The 15,318-nt window shown below is 43.3% G+C and overlaps 2 protein-coding genes across 3 annotated transcripts; one reads left to right on the top strand and one right to left on the bottom strand.

The window, feature by feature from the left end:
- Window positions 1–4,393: 4,393 nt before the first annotated feature.
- leng9 (leukocyte receptor cluster (LRC) member 9) lies at window positions 4,394–9,207 on the bottom strand. Its single transcript, XM_070835343.1, has 7 exons — window positions 9,031–9,207; window positions 7,523–7,616; window positions 7,169–7,296; window positions 6,740–7,066; window positions 6,429–6,657; window positions 5,820–5,937; window positions 4,394–5,720 (listed from the first exon to the last, which is right to left on the bottom strand). The coding sequence occupies exons 1-7, from the start codon at window positions 9,170–9,172 to the stop codon at window positions 5,058–5,060; spliced, it is 1,701 nt and encodes a 566-aa protein (XP_070691444.1). The 5' UTR covers window positions 9,173–9,207; the 3' UTR covers window positions 4,394–5,057.
- Window positions 9,208–9,674: 467 nt separating this feature from the next.
- Window positions 9,675–15,089, top strand: flcn (folliculin). Of its 2 annotated transcripts, none has more exons than XM_070835164.1 (12): window positions 9,675–9,925; window positions 10,089–10,301; window positions 10,490–10,636; window positions 10,769–10,990; window positions 11,115–11,281; window positions 11,376–11,467; window positions 12,420–12,583; window positions 12,699–12,812; window positions 13,630–13,753; window positions 13,841–13,966; window positions 14,261–14,363; window positions 14,466–15,089. In XM_070835164.1, exons 2-12 carry the CDS (start codon window positions 10,089–10,091, stop codon window positions 14,671–14,673), a joined length of 1,680 nt encoding a protein of 559 aa, XP_070691265.1. In that variant the 5' UTR covers window positions 9,675–9,925; the 3' UTR covers window positions 14,674–15,089. The 2 variants fall into 2 exon arrangements, with proteins under 2 accessions (XP_070691265.1, XP_070691264.1); XM_070835163.1 differs by having other exon boundaries at window positions 10,490–10,648.
- The last annotated feature ends 229 nt before the right edge of the window (window positions 15,090–15,318 follow it).

Raw genomic sequence — 15,318 nt, 5'->3', positions numbered from 1 at the left:
GTTTTGTTGAGTGTTTGTGTTGAGCATTTCTTACTAAAGCCGTCCAAGGGGGAGAAAGTAGGGTAAATATAAAGGGCAAATCCAGTTAGCCAAAACATACACTGGAATCCTCATTACAATGGCAGAGCAGAGGGGGACACAGGGGGTGAGACAAGAGCCTGGTAGGCTTCTGATACCGGCTGCCCAGATTAAGAGACCATCAGAGCTTTACTGTTTAAGAAAGGAGCGTTTTAAGACAGCTCAAGAGAGGACAGCACAGAGAGAACCATTCACAACAACAGCACTGATGCTTAAATACAAGGAGTTATACAGCTCAGCTCAATGCTGATATTACACACAGATTACAGTCCTGCATCTGAGTCTAACAGGACCCAATAATGTCAGATAGCTTCTGAATTAAAGGCTTGTGTTGGATTTGTTTATTCTCTTTTAATGCAGCTTTTATTTATTCAATACAACTTTCAATCACAACACTATTCTACACACTGCTGAGGCATTTTAATGTCCCTATTGATTCACCCTTACAAGCCATTGCACATGATTGTGCTCAACACTGTGCATGATAAAAGTTTAGATTTGGCCACATGTCACATTCAATGCCAGACAATTTGCCATTCAGATTTGGGGCGGTTATGGCCCAGAACAAGTTAACAGCTCGACCACAGGCCAGACAGGGCTGCTCTAAGCCCATTACAATAAGCCTGTTCACCTTAATGGTTCCAGCAGCCCAACTGTCACAAATCAAATCATTGCCAACACTCCATTTCCCTTATTAAAACTGTGCCGGACATAATGGTTCACACGCTGTGAGAGTTGCATCCATCCACCACACATCTGCAGCGTTAACAGACTGCGTGCTATACTCTGGGTGCGATATTTATGCATTCCTTCACGATCATTTACCTTGAGTGAAAACAGCTTAGACGTATTATAGGAGCTGTGAGGCATGTCTATGGGGTACATTTATCAAACTTAGGAGAGGATAAAAGCTTTTTGAGAGGCGTAATGATCAAGTAAGGGAGTAATTCCACAATCAAAGGGAGAATCAGTCTACCTGAAGTGATCAACACCACCAATGATGTGGGTCAATACAGAAAAGCATTTTCCATTGAAGAGTGACGCAAGCAGAATGCACCATAAAAACCCCCATTATCAAACAGTTCAAGAGGAAATATGAATCAACAGCAAGACAACAGGTTATCGGTCTCATTGTGATGTATGTACTTGCACAAAATGAATGCAGTCAAGATGTATGTATGACTGGGGGAATAAACACTGATGACAGACATCAGGTCAAAGTTCAGGTAAGATTCTCCTGCAGCCCAGAAAGTTATGGAGGCAACCTAATGAGGTGCTGATGGACGTGTGGGGGGGTTCACTGTCCAGGAGCGGGAGTTGCTCAGCAGTTGTCACAGATAGGAAGCCTCAAGTTGATGTGATGTCTCCTGCCAGCCTGTTATCATGCCTGTTACCATTGCATAACTGAAGCCGAATAAATGTGATTTTTGAGCTCAGTCGGCAGAGAGAAAAAGAAAAAAAGGGAGAGACAAGGAATGAGATGGCGAAGAAACCACTGACTCTCACCCAACCGTGAGCGCTTAAGAAAAAAACAAAACGGGAAAAATTCTGTCGCGCTCAGTCTGCACAGAGCTCAGACAACACCAAGAATAAAATCAGTTGCATGATATGAGACTCCATGATGCCTGAATGTAAAGAAAAGGGCCATTTTGTGAGGCGGCTAATGAGAGCAAGGCTGAAGCATCTCTGTCAGCTGAATTTAGGATCATCTTCAGCGCAGGAAAATCATCTTCACCTTCATCTTTTTTTATGACAGTATAACTCTTTTGATCAGAGGATGTAATTAATGCAGTCCCTTTGCTTCCAATTTGCTCCATTAAACCTGCTATGATTCACATTACAGTCTGAACAGTCGTCTTAACGGCCTCTTAACAACAACCTTAATGACTGTAATTTATGAGAGAGCATAACAGCCTCATGACACACTACATCAGCCAGGAGGAATTAATAGACATCTTTGTGAAGGGTGCAAAGTTGTCTGCGCTGTGGAGCCACAGGACAAGAATACCAATCTCAATTTAAATCCAATTTTCTCTTTACATTCATTGGCAAAATTAATGTTCAGTTCCAACAATCAACCCTCAAAGTGAGTGCAGCTGACCGAAGGTAAGTGAGTGCAGCTCATAGTCAGTAAGTCAGAGCAAATCAGTGCTTTGATGTGTGCAAGAGTCCGGCATGACAAGTTGATGGTGACAAAATGCTTCCACACTGCTGACCAAATCGACAGGCGAACAAAATATGAAATTATCTTGCACATTAATCAAACAGTCCAAAAGCATCTAGACAAAATATGAGAGAGATGAAACTCTAAGTGGGTGGAAAATATTGGCTGCAATCAAACCATTACAGCATCATCTGATTTTTTTAATTTCTATTCTATAAACGTCTTTGGGAGAGGATTCACCCATTAGATGTGATAGCTGAAAAGATAAGCATGAATCCATTTTGGCAATATGGTGTAATGGTTTCAGTTACATCCATTAAGCATATTTGAAAAGATAAGCATGGCTCCAAAAAGCATATTTGAAAAGATAAGCATGGCTCCAAATTAGCAATACTCTGTGATGTGGTGTAATGTGCATCTATATTATATTACCACGTCAACAATTAAGCCATAATGGAGAGGAGAGGGATCAGTTTCTTACCTCTGTCACTTGCGTTGGGAGGTTTCTCTCTCCTTCTGTCTCTTCTCTTCGCCGGTGTCCGTGAAATATTTACCCACTCAAAGAGGTATACTGCCAGCCATCAACGCTTGATGCTCTTGAAAAAACATCATCCTGAAAAAACGTCTCGGAGACATTCCAAAAAATATGTCAAAATGGAAAAGAGGAGGGGAAAAAAATAAGCCAATAAGTTACTGAAATATTAAATAACCAATAATTGTAGGGTTGTCTGGTGACAGTGGAGAGGTGCTTGTGTTGATGGATGGGAGAGGAGCTCTCACTGAGAGCGAGTGAGTGAGTGAGTGAGAGAGACAGAGAGAGAGTGAGAGCGAGAGTGAGGGAGAGAGGGAGAGAGAGAGAGAGAGAGGGGGATTAAGATTGAGGAGACACCCCTAAGGGACCCTTTATCATTGTATTGTAGCCCTTCGTAGCTTAACGCCCAAACGACTTCACAACACGATATTGCCCAAAGATAATTAATCTGTTAACGGGGATTAGCAGAGTCTAACCCCTCACTCACTCCGTACCGAGATACCAGGGGCACACTTCTAATGCCGACCCCCACCAACATCCATGCACACTCCCATCAACCAGACCAATCTCTGTCCAGACCACCACACTGAACCCTGACCAGATTACTGAGAGAGAGGGTAAAAATGCAGAACTGTCAGCCAACTGTGTGCGCTAAACAATAGTGAAAAGAGATTTTTTTTTTTTTTCAAATCCACTCACATGCTGGATGCAAAAATACTGCACACCTGCCTATGACAGCACTGTTGGGCTGCGACGTGTCGAGAGCTAATGTGAAGTAGAGATGCACATAAAATTAGAGTAAGAGAAGTGGAAAAAGCTCACATAGATGAATAAGAGGAGGGGGAGATGCAGGGAAAGGCAACATGAAACACTGAGGAGAAAGAAAAAAAAGTGGGTTCCCAGGGAGGGATGCTGAGAGAAAGAGGAGGGAGGGAGAGAGATGGAGTGAACAATGAATAGAGAGGAGGGGGCAAGCAGCATGCAATGGATTTTTAGGCAAAAGCAGTTTTCAGTGGAAGCTGCAGAACAGCATCAACACTGATTCAGTGACAAGGAGGCGGAGGAGAACATGCAACAAGGTGATAGAAGTGATGAGAGCACACTGATGGAGATGATCTATGGGTGATTTGGCTGAGGAATGCAAATTGGAGGAAAAAAATGGTAAAACACAAGCAAGAAAGAGTATAAAGAGTATGGTGTTTGTCTGCCGTTGGAGAAAGGGGGGCAGAAGCGAGCGAGCAAAGAGGGAGGGGGCGGCGTTAGTTTTTCTGTGTCACTGAAAGAGAGTGGGGGAAGGGAGGCAAGGAGATAATGCGAGCGAGGGAGCCAACAGTAGAGAGCCAGAGAGCATACTCACTGACTCATATAGCCTATGTATAGTGTGTGTGTGTGTGTGTGTGTGTGTGTGTGTGTGTGTGTGTGTGTGTGTGTGTATCTGGGGGGAAGAGGGGAAAGTAGACAGAAAATTATATTATGTATGCAAGAGTTGTTCGGGGAGCGTTTACGCAGCCTCCGTGTGTCTGTATGTTAGACACAGCAACAGCAGCAGTACCGCATCCAGGCCATCCATCACGGCACTGATAAAATATCACCACTCTCAGTATTTAAAATAACCAATTCAATATTTAATGTCCTTGACAATCAAGTGGTTAGAATTCATTGTAAAAGCATACAAAGTCATCGCTCTTGTGGAACACCCTCCATACAATATTCATATACAACAGATTGTATAAATCAAGAAATTACATAAAAAAGATTAAGAAATCATCTTTTCCCCTCGTGGACAATTTATGTCTCGTACATTAAGCTTGTAGGAAGCAGGTGTGTATGTCCTCTCTGTGCAGGAAATATCAAAGTGAGACATGCCCAAAGTTGGACTATTTTGTTTAGACTAATTTCTCACCTTGAAATATAAATGACATTGAATGTAGGTCCTTAAATAATATTTATACATCATATTATTATCAAGCATGTTGTGATTTTAGTGTGACCATTGTAACCTTTTGCATCTTAATACAGTAGATTATAATTGATATAGTGTGTCTGACATTGTGCTGCAGCCCTGCATCAAGTTAAATTTCATTCCCTTGCTATTTTTCGCCCAATTATCCTAAAAAGTGCATCTTAGCTGAATTAACTTAAAAGATTAAAACACACACACCAGATTTGGTTGATAAGGTCACATGGCCAGTGCAAACGTCAGCTGTATTGCATCCAGTCATATCTCTCAAGTATTAACATACATGTTTGTAGTGTGTGAACATAAAACTGCACACTCGTCTATCATCGAAGAGTTACTGTGCATACAGTCTCAAAAAACCCATCTACTCTGGAACTGCCCATGGCACAAAGGTGTAAGGTGTTGACTGGCAGACGGCCAAAATTTAAACCCTTCCCCGTCTTCAGGTCGCCCACCCCTTCAAAAACCCTGTCTCCCTCCCTGTCCTCTACCTTGGCCAGTGTGAGGTGGTAGCGCGGGTTGTAGGAGTCCCTGTGGAGCCAGCCCTCCTTCCTGTAGGCCTCCTGTAGGCCGCTGTTGAGCTGCTGGAGGTGAAGCTGAGGCTGGGGGCTCAGGAACAGCACCCTGCCGTTGAAATTCTTCAGCTTCACTGGGAAGGTCAGAGCCACCGGGGGGTTATGATCCAAATGGGCAAACCGTCGGAGGATCTCCCCGGCTGCGGCTACCTCAGCCGGGCCGGACAGCACCAGGAGGCACAGGGTGACATGAAGGCGGGAGGCGCTCTGCCAGTGAGGGGCAGAGGAGGGTAGAAGGGAGGTGATCTCCTCCTGCAGCTGCTGGAAGCAGGAGAGGATAGCAGGAGTGTTGGCCCTGAAGCTGATGAAGTGCGTGGGTCGTTTCTTAGGGGGGCGACCCCCGCGGTTCTCCTCTCTCTGCTCCAGAGGTGCTGCTGGATTCTGGCTGATCTTAAGAGCTCCAAGATGACTCTGTGTATAATAGAGGAGCAAAAAGAGAATCGCTGTGTTAAACGTGAACTGTAATTGCAGAACAAGGATGTATTTCAGGGTGAACTGTGCTGTACCCACTGAAGCATCTTCATTGCCTTCCCAGCTTTCTTGCCATTCTGTCTCTTTCTCACCCTCGTCTTTCTCACTTGCTCCATCTTTTTGGGACAAGGACATTTGTTCTGTTGAAGCCATCAATCTAGAATCAAAACAGGTGAGTAAAATTACTCAACAGGCAGCGGAGTATCTTCCAATACACTTTCTTAAATGTAAAACGTTATCTCTTGAGGACACAGTAAGCGACAGTTCAAAATCCAAAGATATCCCGTTAACCATCGGCTGTAACAAAGAAAGGTAGCAAATCTTCAAATTTGAAAAGCTCAAACCAGCAAACATTTGGCATTTTTGGTTATAAAATAACTACACTATTATTAGGTTATCAAAAGAGTTGCAAAGTGATAATCGACTAATCTTTCAAGCTTTATTCTGTTTCACTCAGAAATAAGTTACATTGCAAAAGCTAAAGATGCTCCTACTTCTGTTTCACTGTGACTTCAACTTTTGTTCAAATTTTGTATCGAACAAACCAAGTATGGAACATTTAGATGCTAAAAATGCCATTTTGTTCTGTGCAGGAGTTGCTGTCTGTTCTCAGTTAAATTTAAAAGATGACACCAGACCACACCAGACCTATTCGCAGCCTCCTCCGTAACACATGCTCCTCGGGACTCCTGTTGTTCCTGAGAAGTGTTTTCTCCACACATTGGAGTTGCCTCTGTTACATCAGGGGTGTGAATGTTCATCTCACTCTGCTCCTCTTCCACCAGATGTGTGTTTTGGGTATGAACACACCCATCTGTTTGACCCTCTCCCTGCTCACAGACAGCAGGTGGCTGTTCTTGGTCTTCGGTGTTTATTTCTTGTAAAACAAATGATTATATTTGGTCAGTGTAAATTGTGTGGGGTATACTTTGGATATGTGAGTCGGGGTCCTGCCTCACCCTTTACTTCCTCCTCCCCTCCAAAGTGGAAAGCCAGAGATTGACCAGTGGAGCCGAAGACCCGGTCGGTCCTGGTGTAGCGGTCCCAGACACGGTGCCCTCTGTAGGTGAAGTACTGGATCCGGTGTCTGGGCAGGGCCAGCTCAGCAGAGTAATCACAGTCACAGGGGGCAGTGTCCCAGTTGAAGTCATTGAAGGGACGCTCCAGCACGCCGAGGAAGCGATCCACGTACCCCACTACAAATTCCGATGCATCCACTGATGGGTCCCACAGGATGCGAGAGATAACATCATCTGCTGTGCGCATGCGAGGCTTTTTGTTCACCTCTGTGGGCGTCACATAAAAAGATGTTAAAAGAGATGAATGTAGGGAATAAGTCATGTTAATGTTACTAGATGACATAGGCAACCAGCCAAATATGGAGTGACCTTTTGCCTCGTTGCACTTTGTCTTTGTTGCTTTGCTCAATTTCTTCCTGTTCTTTTCTGTCGTTTCCCGATCCAGTTTGTCAGCCTGGTCAGGAGACACAGCCCCTGAATCATCTATTGATGGGTCACTGAGAAAAGAGAACAACAGATTGGAGAAAAAGTGTCAAAATATAGGCTACATGTGAAATATGGCAAATGGAAAAAAAGATAAATCTTAATTACATGTAGCACGTCTGAACAAGCACCCATCAGTCTCTGTTTGGTGTACAACATGACCGGTAATCACTAGCAGTTGTGCTACAATGATTTTCAACCTCTTTAGTGTTACAGGTATTAAGAGTTATTAGAGCAGACCTGTGTGAGAAACGACATCTCTGGCCAAAATGACACTTTCCCATCAGGAAAAACTGGCACACGTTGACTCCACTCTCATCCCGCTCTGCTGAGTCTGTCAATGAGAGAGCGACAGAGAGAAAGACGGAGTCAGGAGGGTACAGGTGCAAATGAAAGTACAGTTTTCACTAACGCTGAAAATACCTACAACAGTGCGGCAGGATGTTCTCAGATTAGAGTGTGGATGGTTGACTTAAGCCAACAAGCTGGATAAATGAAAGTATTCCTATACAGTATTATGTGAGATTCATACTCAGAACGGGAGATTGAGATAACTGCCTCTGCATGTCTTTTCAATACACAGCTCAGATGCGTCTCCTATACGAGCCTCCCTGTCAGGGATATGTTTGTGTGCCAGATCACAGATAGATTGTAAATGCACAGACGTCAGGAAACATGATCCCTAATCACCTGCCCTCAGAGTGCTGGACATCAAATCAAACTCTTCTACTAGATTCCTTCTATCTTAAGCAGGTCTGATACAACATTTAACAATTCAAATTAGAAATAGCTTTAAGATCAATCACAGAGGAAACTAATGGTGGAAAAAATGTTGTATAACACAATATTTCCTCTCCAACACACTTCCAAAGTATAAATCATGTAACAGGTGGCAATGACTCGCCCCAGAGGACTCAAATGTCAGCCAAGTGGCTGGTGCGTGGTCGCCTGTAAAGTCAAACACATACCACAGGTTACCACACACCCTGCTACACTATTACCATGTAGAAGAACTGGATGTGACTCACAGCCCGAATCTTTTCATTTTGAGCTGTAATATTTTGCTTCCTACTGAGATAGCACTTGCTGGCACAGGCTGCTCAGATACTGCGAGACCATGAGCTCACTTTGAAAGTATTTCCAACTACTTCTAGGCTTAAGATCTCGCTACAAGTGACTGGAAGTTACTAGGTAAAATAATAATTATGAAGTGTTTCATTCCTTAGAAAGGATATCTGGATTTGAGACAAGTGGGAGTGGATTCAGACGGCAAATGTTCCTCTCATAGTGGATCCGGAGGTCAGAGCCAATACTTTTGACTCACTTCCTGACACAAGACATATTTCCAGCAGAGCAGCGCGGCATGAAGTGAAATGTTGGCTGTCACTACAGTGGTCCACTCACTCATTTAGCTCCCTCTTACAAGGTCAAAGGGCTCCAGTCAGATGATAAATTAATTTACCAGAACTCAAATTGCTCACCATGACCATCCATGACACTAACACAGAAATGTATCCCCAGACTGAGGAATCACAGGAGAGTAGATTTTAAAAAAAAAGATGTCACTCTCACTTCCTAGTGACTAGGAGTACTAGGAGGACTAGCAGTGACTCAAATTATAGGATACATTATATGGACTCACCTAATGACTAATGATGTCTTAAATGAAATTAGCAGTCTTTGGAGACCCATTTGACAGTAACTATAACTGTGAATCAGTATGTGTGACACTAGACAGAGTGATTTACCTGCTGCTTTTAGGGGGTCTTTGACACTTTTAGGGTTAACGGGGACCCCTGCCTCTGGTCTGCGTGTGTCTGCCAGGAGGGTCCCATCCTCTCTTTGGTCCTCTGTCGGAACTGGGGGCTCTCCTAATCCGTCTGAGGCCATGCTGTGTTTGCTACTAAACCTTTACCTTTGTCTGACCGGACAGAATGACGAGAGGAAAAAACCGGACACAAAATTTAGTTCTCAACGCCAACTTAGCTAATGCGGAAGTGGTTTGTGAGCGATGTACGATATTACGCTAGAAAAACAATTGTCAAAATTAGATAATTTATTTCCAACATAAATACGCCTTTGAACTCATATGGAAATACTTTAAAATATCTTACATACTAACCGAAGAAGTAAATGACTCATATTCGCCCTTTGACCCTGAGTTTAGCTCATGAGGAATCATGGGTAATGTAGTTTTATTTGTCTTCCGTCGAAAAACTGCCTCTGTTATAACACAACTTAAACCCAGATAATAGCAAATACATCTTCCATTTGCTGCCTTTCTCATTGTTAAAAATGCAGGAGACATTTTCTACTTTGCGCTTAAAATTGAGGGAAAAGTATCGTCGCCAGATGCCATGCGCCATTTTCGCTCCAGCGCGTGACTCTCGTCACGTGATCTGGTCTGTTACCAGCCAGCAGCTGAGTAGAAAGAAAACACACCAGAAAAGTGTAGAAAACCGAAAATTGAGATACAAAGAATCATGATTTTTTGTTAAAAACGGACTAAATCAAGACCCGAGATTATTTTGTTTGACCGATATTTTAATATATGCTGCTTTTTGGACGCTGCCACCAATGAGAGTCCTTTTGTGAAGGAGCATTGAGCACCAGTCAGTTGTTGAACTTGGCTCTGTGCAGAAGGTAAGACTGCTTGATATCATCAGCTGTAACAACCATATCCTTATCCTAGTGTTGCCGAGTAATGTCAGTGACTGACTACAGTCAAACATTATGTTCTGAATTACCTGTTAATGCTCACGTCAAACTCTGCACAATAAACATTTGGAAAATGTCTTATCTTCAGATGAATGCTCTGGTTGCTCTCTGTCACTTCTGTGAGCTCCATGGCCCTCGGACGTTGTTTTGCACAGAGGCTCTACACCCTCCATCCCCATCCCCTTCATCCCAGGCAGGTGTCCCAGTGGCTGGGGACAGGGACCGAGATGGTGACCGGGAGGGTGAAGGGCTGACCATGCGGGCCAACAGCTCGGCCACACAGAGAGGAGAAATGTGTGATGTGAGTGGAGGACGAAATGTCAACTCACTATGATCTCATCAGAAATTTGCCACTTAGCTAAAGCTCTCTTCTCTCAGTCTGTCTTCGACATTGTAACACACTGGCTATAATTTTTTGCTGCACAGGTGAGTCCATAGCGCTGTCATCTATCTCATGGTACTAATTTCCCTCTTCTCCTTGCCTCAAAGGGATGCCGATCTCTTCCTGCATCTCACCCAGGCTTTGTGAGCATTGACGATGAAACCGGCATACGCTTCCTGAGCCACCAGCATCCCAGACAGCCACAGCTTTTCAGCGTGGTCCGCCAGGCCTGCGTACGCAGCCTCAGCTGTGAGGTAAACAGTGACGTACGTCTGCATGTATGTGTGTGTGAGTCGCACATCTCGTGCATTGAATAAATTTCAGTTATCACGCTCCTCTATTACCACTTAAACTTCCACCTATTTTCTCTCTCTCTGTTTCGTCAGGTGTGTCCCGGCCGTGAGGGGCCGATATTCTTTGGCGATGAGCAACACGGCTTTGTGTTCTCACACACCTTCTTCATCAAAGACAGCCTGGCCAGGGGCTTCCAGCGCTGGTACAGTATTGTCATGGTGGCAATGGACAGGATCTACCTGATCAACTCCTGGCCTTTCCTGTTACGCCACCTTAGACTCACTATACAGAGCCTGCAAAGCACAGCCCTCAAGGTAGAGTGACCACATGACCGCTACAAGCCTTTATTCAGTTCAGTGAAACAGAAACATGGAGACTCATTCCATCGGCATGTATCCACCAGTGGATCTAATGCCTTGCTACTGCACCCTCCATCAGGTGTTTGACAGTGAACAAGGAGTTTGTCCCCAGCGAGCGGTGAGGATGAACAGTGTCTTCTCACCTGCAGTTTTTCCACACCAAAGGAGTGGCAACGCAGCCCGATCACTCACTTCTCTTACCCAGCACCCCAACCTCTGGGCCAGCCTGCACTCCTCCTTTAGCTGGTGAGTCGATATACTGTCAGTTCCGCTATGACACGCAAGCTGTTGTGTGCCATTTAATCTAATCATGTACTTTGTGTTTTCACGTTGTCTCCAGGCTACTGAAGGCCTGTGGCAGTCGTCTGACAGAGAAGCTGCTGGAGGGAGCTCCCACTGAGGATACACTTGTGCTTATAGAGAGACAGACAGGTAGATACATTGTCCTTCATTAAAAAGGATGCGTTTAACTAGTCTGCAAAGCAACCTTTTGTATTTACTCATCTAAAACCTGCTCAGCGTCTGACTGGGTAAAATCTGAGGATGGAGTAATGTCCAGTAAAAACAAAACTTCACAGAAAAAGACGCTATTTGCTTGGGCAATACTTAAACACGTCCTGCCTTCCAGACAAGATGATATCAGCAGATGTCATGTGTTTTCACAATGTGCTGTGGTTGTATCATCAGTCTGAAAGGTCCTGTGAAAGTCTGAGTCACTGGGTCACTTAGTGCAGAGACACTCTGGCCAGAAAAACAGTGTGATTCACTTAACCACAGATCTGACTTAACCAGTGTACCCCAGTGCACTTTCTTAGTTTGGGTTTATACAAGTTTTATCAAGATATCGAAAGTGATGAAAAGATTACACAGATATTTCCCAGTCCAAAGCAGCTCTTAGTTTTCTGGATGTTTAATTCCGTTTCCCTCTATTAATATTGTACGTAAATAAACTTTATTTCTCTAGCACTTATTGCAGATAGAGATACACAGGAATTACAAGAAAATACAATAAAATGATTGAAAAATCATCAATGATAAGCAATATTATTGCAGTACAATTTAAAATGCCAATTTGTTCATTCAACCCGAAACTGCAGGGGAAGCCGTTTAATTTTGTGCCGTTTCTTATAAGGAAGAAACATGTCTAGTGGGCATGAAATAAGTCATAGATAAGAGGTGAGATTGCACACTATTGATTTTGGTTTAGAAATAGAGGATGACTAGCAACATGTGCGCATGAGACTGTATATATGGACTGTGATACAGAACCAGATAAGATAAGATCTTGTGATTGTTTCCTGTGGAATTCCCCCACTTTTTGCCACGAAACTGACCACTTGGTCATCGCTATTTCTGGTCTTTTGTCTCATTTTGTTTCCAAAAGAGCAAGAGGAGGAAATGAGCTGCTGGGAGGGAGCAGAAGGAGGCAGTTCAAAGTCACAGCGGCACCAATCAGAGAGCGAACTGGGGAAAGACTTCCTGTTTGATGATGCAAAATCAGATGAATTACCTGGTCCCAAATTTAGGTCACTGAGGCATCTGAGACAGGTAAACTTTGGTATTTTTTTCAGTTGTGTAAGCTAAAAAAGATAAAGAAAATGATGTACAGTAGAAACACTATTTCTGTGAGCTGATGCACATTACAGTCTGACTTGCTCTGCAGGTCCTCGGGGCTGCTGAGTTTCGTCAGCTAGTGTGGCACGTGCTCATGGGAAATCAGGTCATATGGAGAGGTGCAGACCCTGGGCTCATCCAGTCAGCTTTCAAAGTGCTCAAGGTATTCTACTTCTTTATCCCCTTTCTGCCTCGTTAGGAGAGGTAATATCGTTACGATGTGGGTGCATATAAATGAAGTCAAATAATAACACCTCTGAGGGCCTTTATTAGTTTAGTCATGGTAAAAAGTATTACATAGTAGTATAACATAATTGTAACTCTTGCTTTTGTCTAACACTTAATTATTAAAAACTACTTGTGAAATGTGATTAAATAAAATGTACTAATAAATTCTCACATAGTTCAGTTCAGTTTTGAGGTTTCAGTTATTTCTCAGTTATCTTCTGCCTTGCCTGATAACATAGTTTTGTTTATGCTACTATTACACGCCTTGAAATGTTCTTTGTCTGTGCATGCTTCCCTGACCTTTCTAGTCCCGATGTTTAAACAAGACTGGGCATGTGACTGTTGTCATGGTACGATTAATGTTCTTTTTTACAGTTGAAAGATATTTGAGTGTGTGTGATTATTTTGATATAGTTTTTAATACAGTTTTTTTGTAATTCTGACTGATCACAGTTGCATTGTTGCATGTTTCTGCTACGTCTTGTTTCACAGCGGACATTTTGACTCATTGTGGGAAAGGTACAGGTGTTACTAATAACATTACCAATGGCTCAGTTCTCTTCAAGTGCTCCAGTAACACACGGACAATACCTGAACCCTGAAATTGAAGCAGCTGGAATTCATCCATCATTAATGTTATTATTTACACTTTTCCTCCTGTGAAAGATCAAACTGGCTTCCATGAAAAAGGTTCATCATCCAGAATAGCGGGCATGTTCATAATCTGAATCTCCTTCCTGTTTCCCCATCAGTCTTTGCTCCCAGTGGGCTGTGTGCGCTCTGTGCCATACAGTGCTCAGTATGAGGAGGCCTACAAATGCAACTTCCTGGGTCTCAGCCCGGATGTGCCAATTCCATCCCACGTCAGCTCCTCAGGTACAATACAGCTGCTGTTAGAAGTTGAAGGCTTGTGCATGCAGGTCATATTGTGTTGATTTCACCTTACTTTTGTTTGTCCTGTAGAGTTTTCAGTGCTGGTGGACGTCAGTTTAGAGAGAGGCTGTCAGATCTCAGCCATAGGTGAAGACGATATCTCCGCCCTTTATCAGTTCACCATCAGCAGTGCCAACACACAGCCCACAGACAGGGGTGAGTGAACACACCAACGCTGCGCTGACTTAAGATACGTAATTTTGATTAATAACAGAAAATATCTGAATGTGCACCATAAACACGTATAGGGGTGGGCGACCTAGATCAGATTTATTTTTCATTTAAGCAAGAGCAGAGGTGTATGTTCAGACATGTCCTATCCCAAGAGTCCCAGAATATGGATTTACTTGAAAAACTTGTTTGTTTTTCATAAAGAAAAAACTTTGTTTGAACAGGGACAAAAGGGAATGCCAACTTTTAAAGAAGGTCGTCTTTGTCCACTTTTTCCAGGTCCCACGTTATTGAACAAGCTTGAGGTGGCCCTGTCTAATGAGAACTTGTCTGTGGACGTCGTTTCTCACTGCCTGTTGTGTCTGAAGGAGGAGTGGATGAAGTGAGTAAAATTCACTCTTAATGAGAAGACTCCCTCAGTTTATGTAAAAGTTTACCAGTTTGCACACGTAAGCCTTCTAAGAGCTGATTCTCCGTCTTTCAGCAAAGTTAAGGTGCTGTTCAAGTTCTCGAAAGTGGACGGACGAGGGAGGGAGGACACCCAGAAGGTTCTGTCCCTCCTCGGCGCCACAGGGCCGGGAGAGGAGGACAATGTCAGGCTGCTCAAGTTCTGGATGACTGGACTCAGCAAAACCTACAAGAGTCATTTAATGACAGCCGTCCGAGGAGGGGAAAGGAGCCCCAGTCAGTGATAAAGACAGGAAGAAGAGGAGGAGGGGTGAAGAAAAGGGGGCTGAAAAGAAGGGAAATACTATAGAAAGGAAAATAAAAGCAAGAATCTCTTCATCATCAGCCTCGTCAACTGTCTGGGACTTTTAGCGAAATGAAAGAGGAATGGATGAGAGAAATGCTTTGGCTCATCCATTATTGTCTTTTTAAGTAATGAGAGGTCTACTGTTCCTAACCCTGATTATTATCCTGCACAGATTAACACATTCAGTCAGTTTGGATAGTGTATGAGGGCTTTTGTTTGTCAAAGGGAATTATTGTACAAGGCCTGTTCTACTAATATGTGAAGTTTAACTTATTACAAAAAAAAAACAAAACTTTGCACTTTGTTTACTCTTTTGCTGATTCTTTAAAATGTAATAAATGAATGTGAACAATCGCTCTGACATCCTTTTCTTTAAAAAAAAAAAAAAAAAAAAAATCCACAATTGGCTCCATCTGGTGGCGAACAGGAAGAATAAAGAGGGAGTGAGAGTGAACAGGAGGAGGAGAAAAGCATTTCTCCGCCAGATCTCTCTCACTTGTTCGAGTGGCTGTTGGCCAACAAGTCTCAAGTGGTGAAAGACAACACTTTTAAGGTTTTTCTGGTGTCCTGAAATGTACAAAAC

This window comes from Pempheris klunzingeri, chromosome 8 (assembly GCF_042242105.1).
Source record: "Pempheris klunzingeri isolate RE-2024b chromosome 8, fPemKlu1.hap1, whole genome shotgun sequence".
Lineage (NCBI taxonomy): Eukaryota > Metazoa > Chordata > Actinopteri > Acropomatiformes > Pempheridae > Pempheris > Pempheris klunzingeri.
The sequence above is the reverse complement of the archived record's forward strand: the minus strand, read 5'-3'. Positions and strand labels throughout refer to the sequence as shown.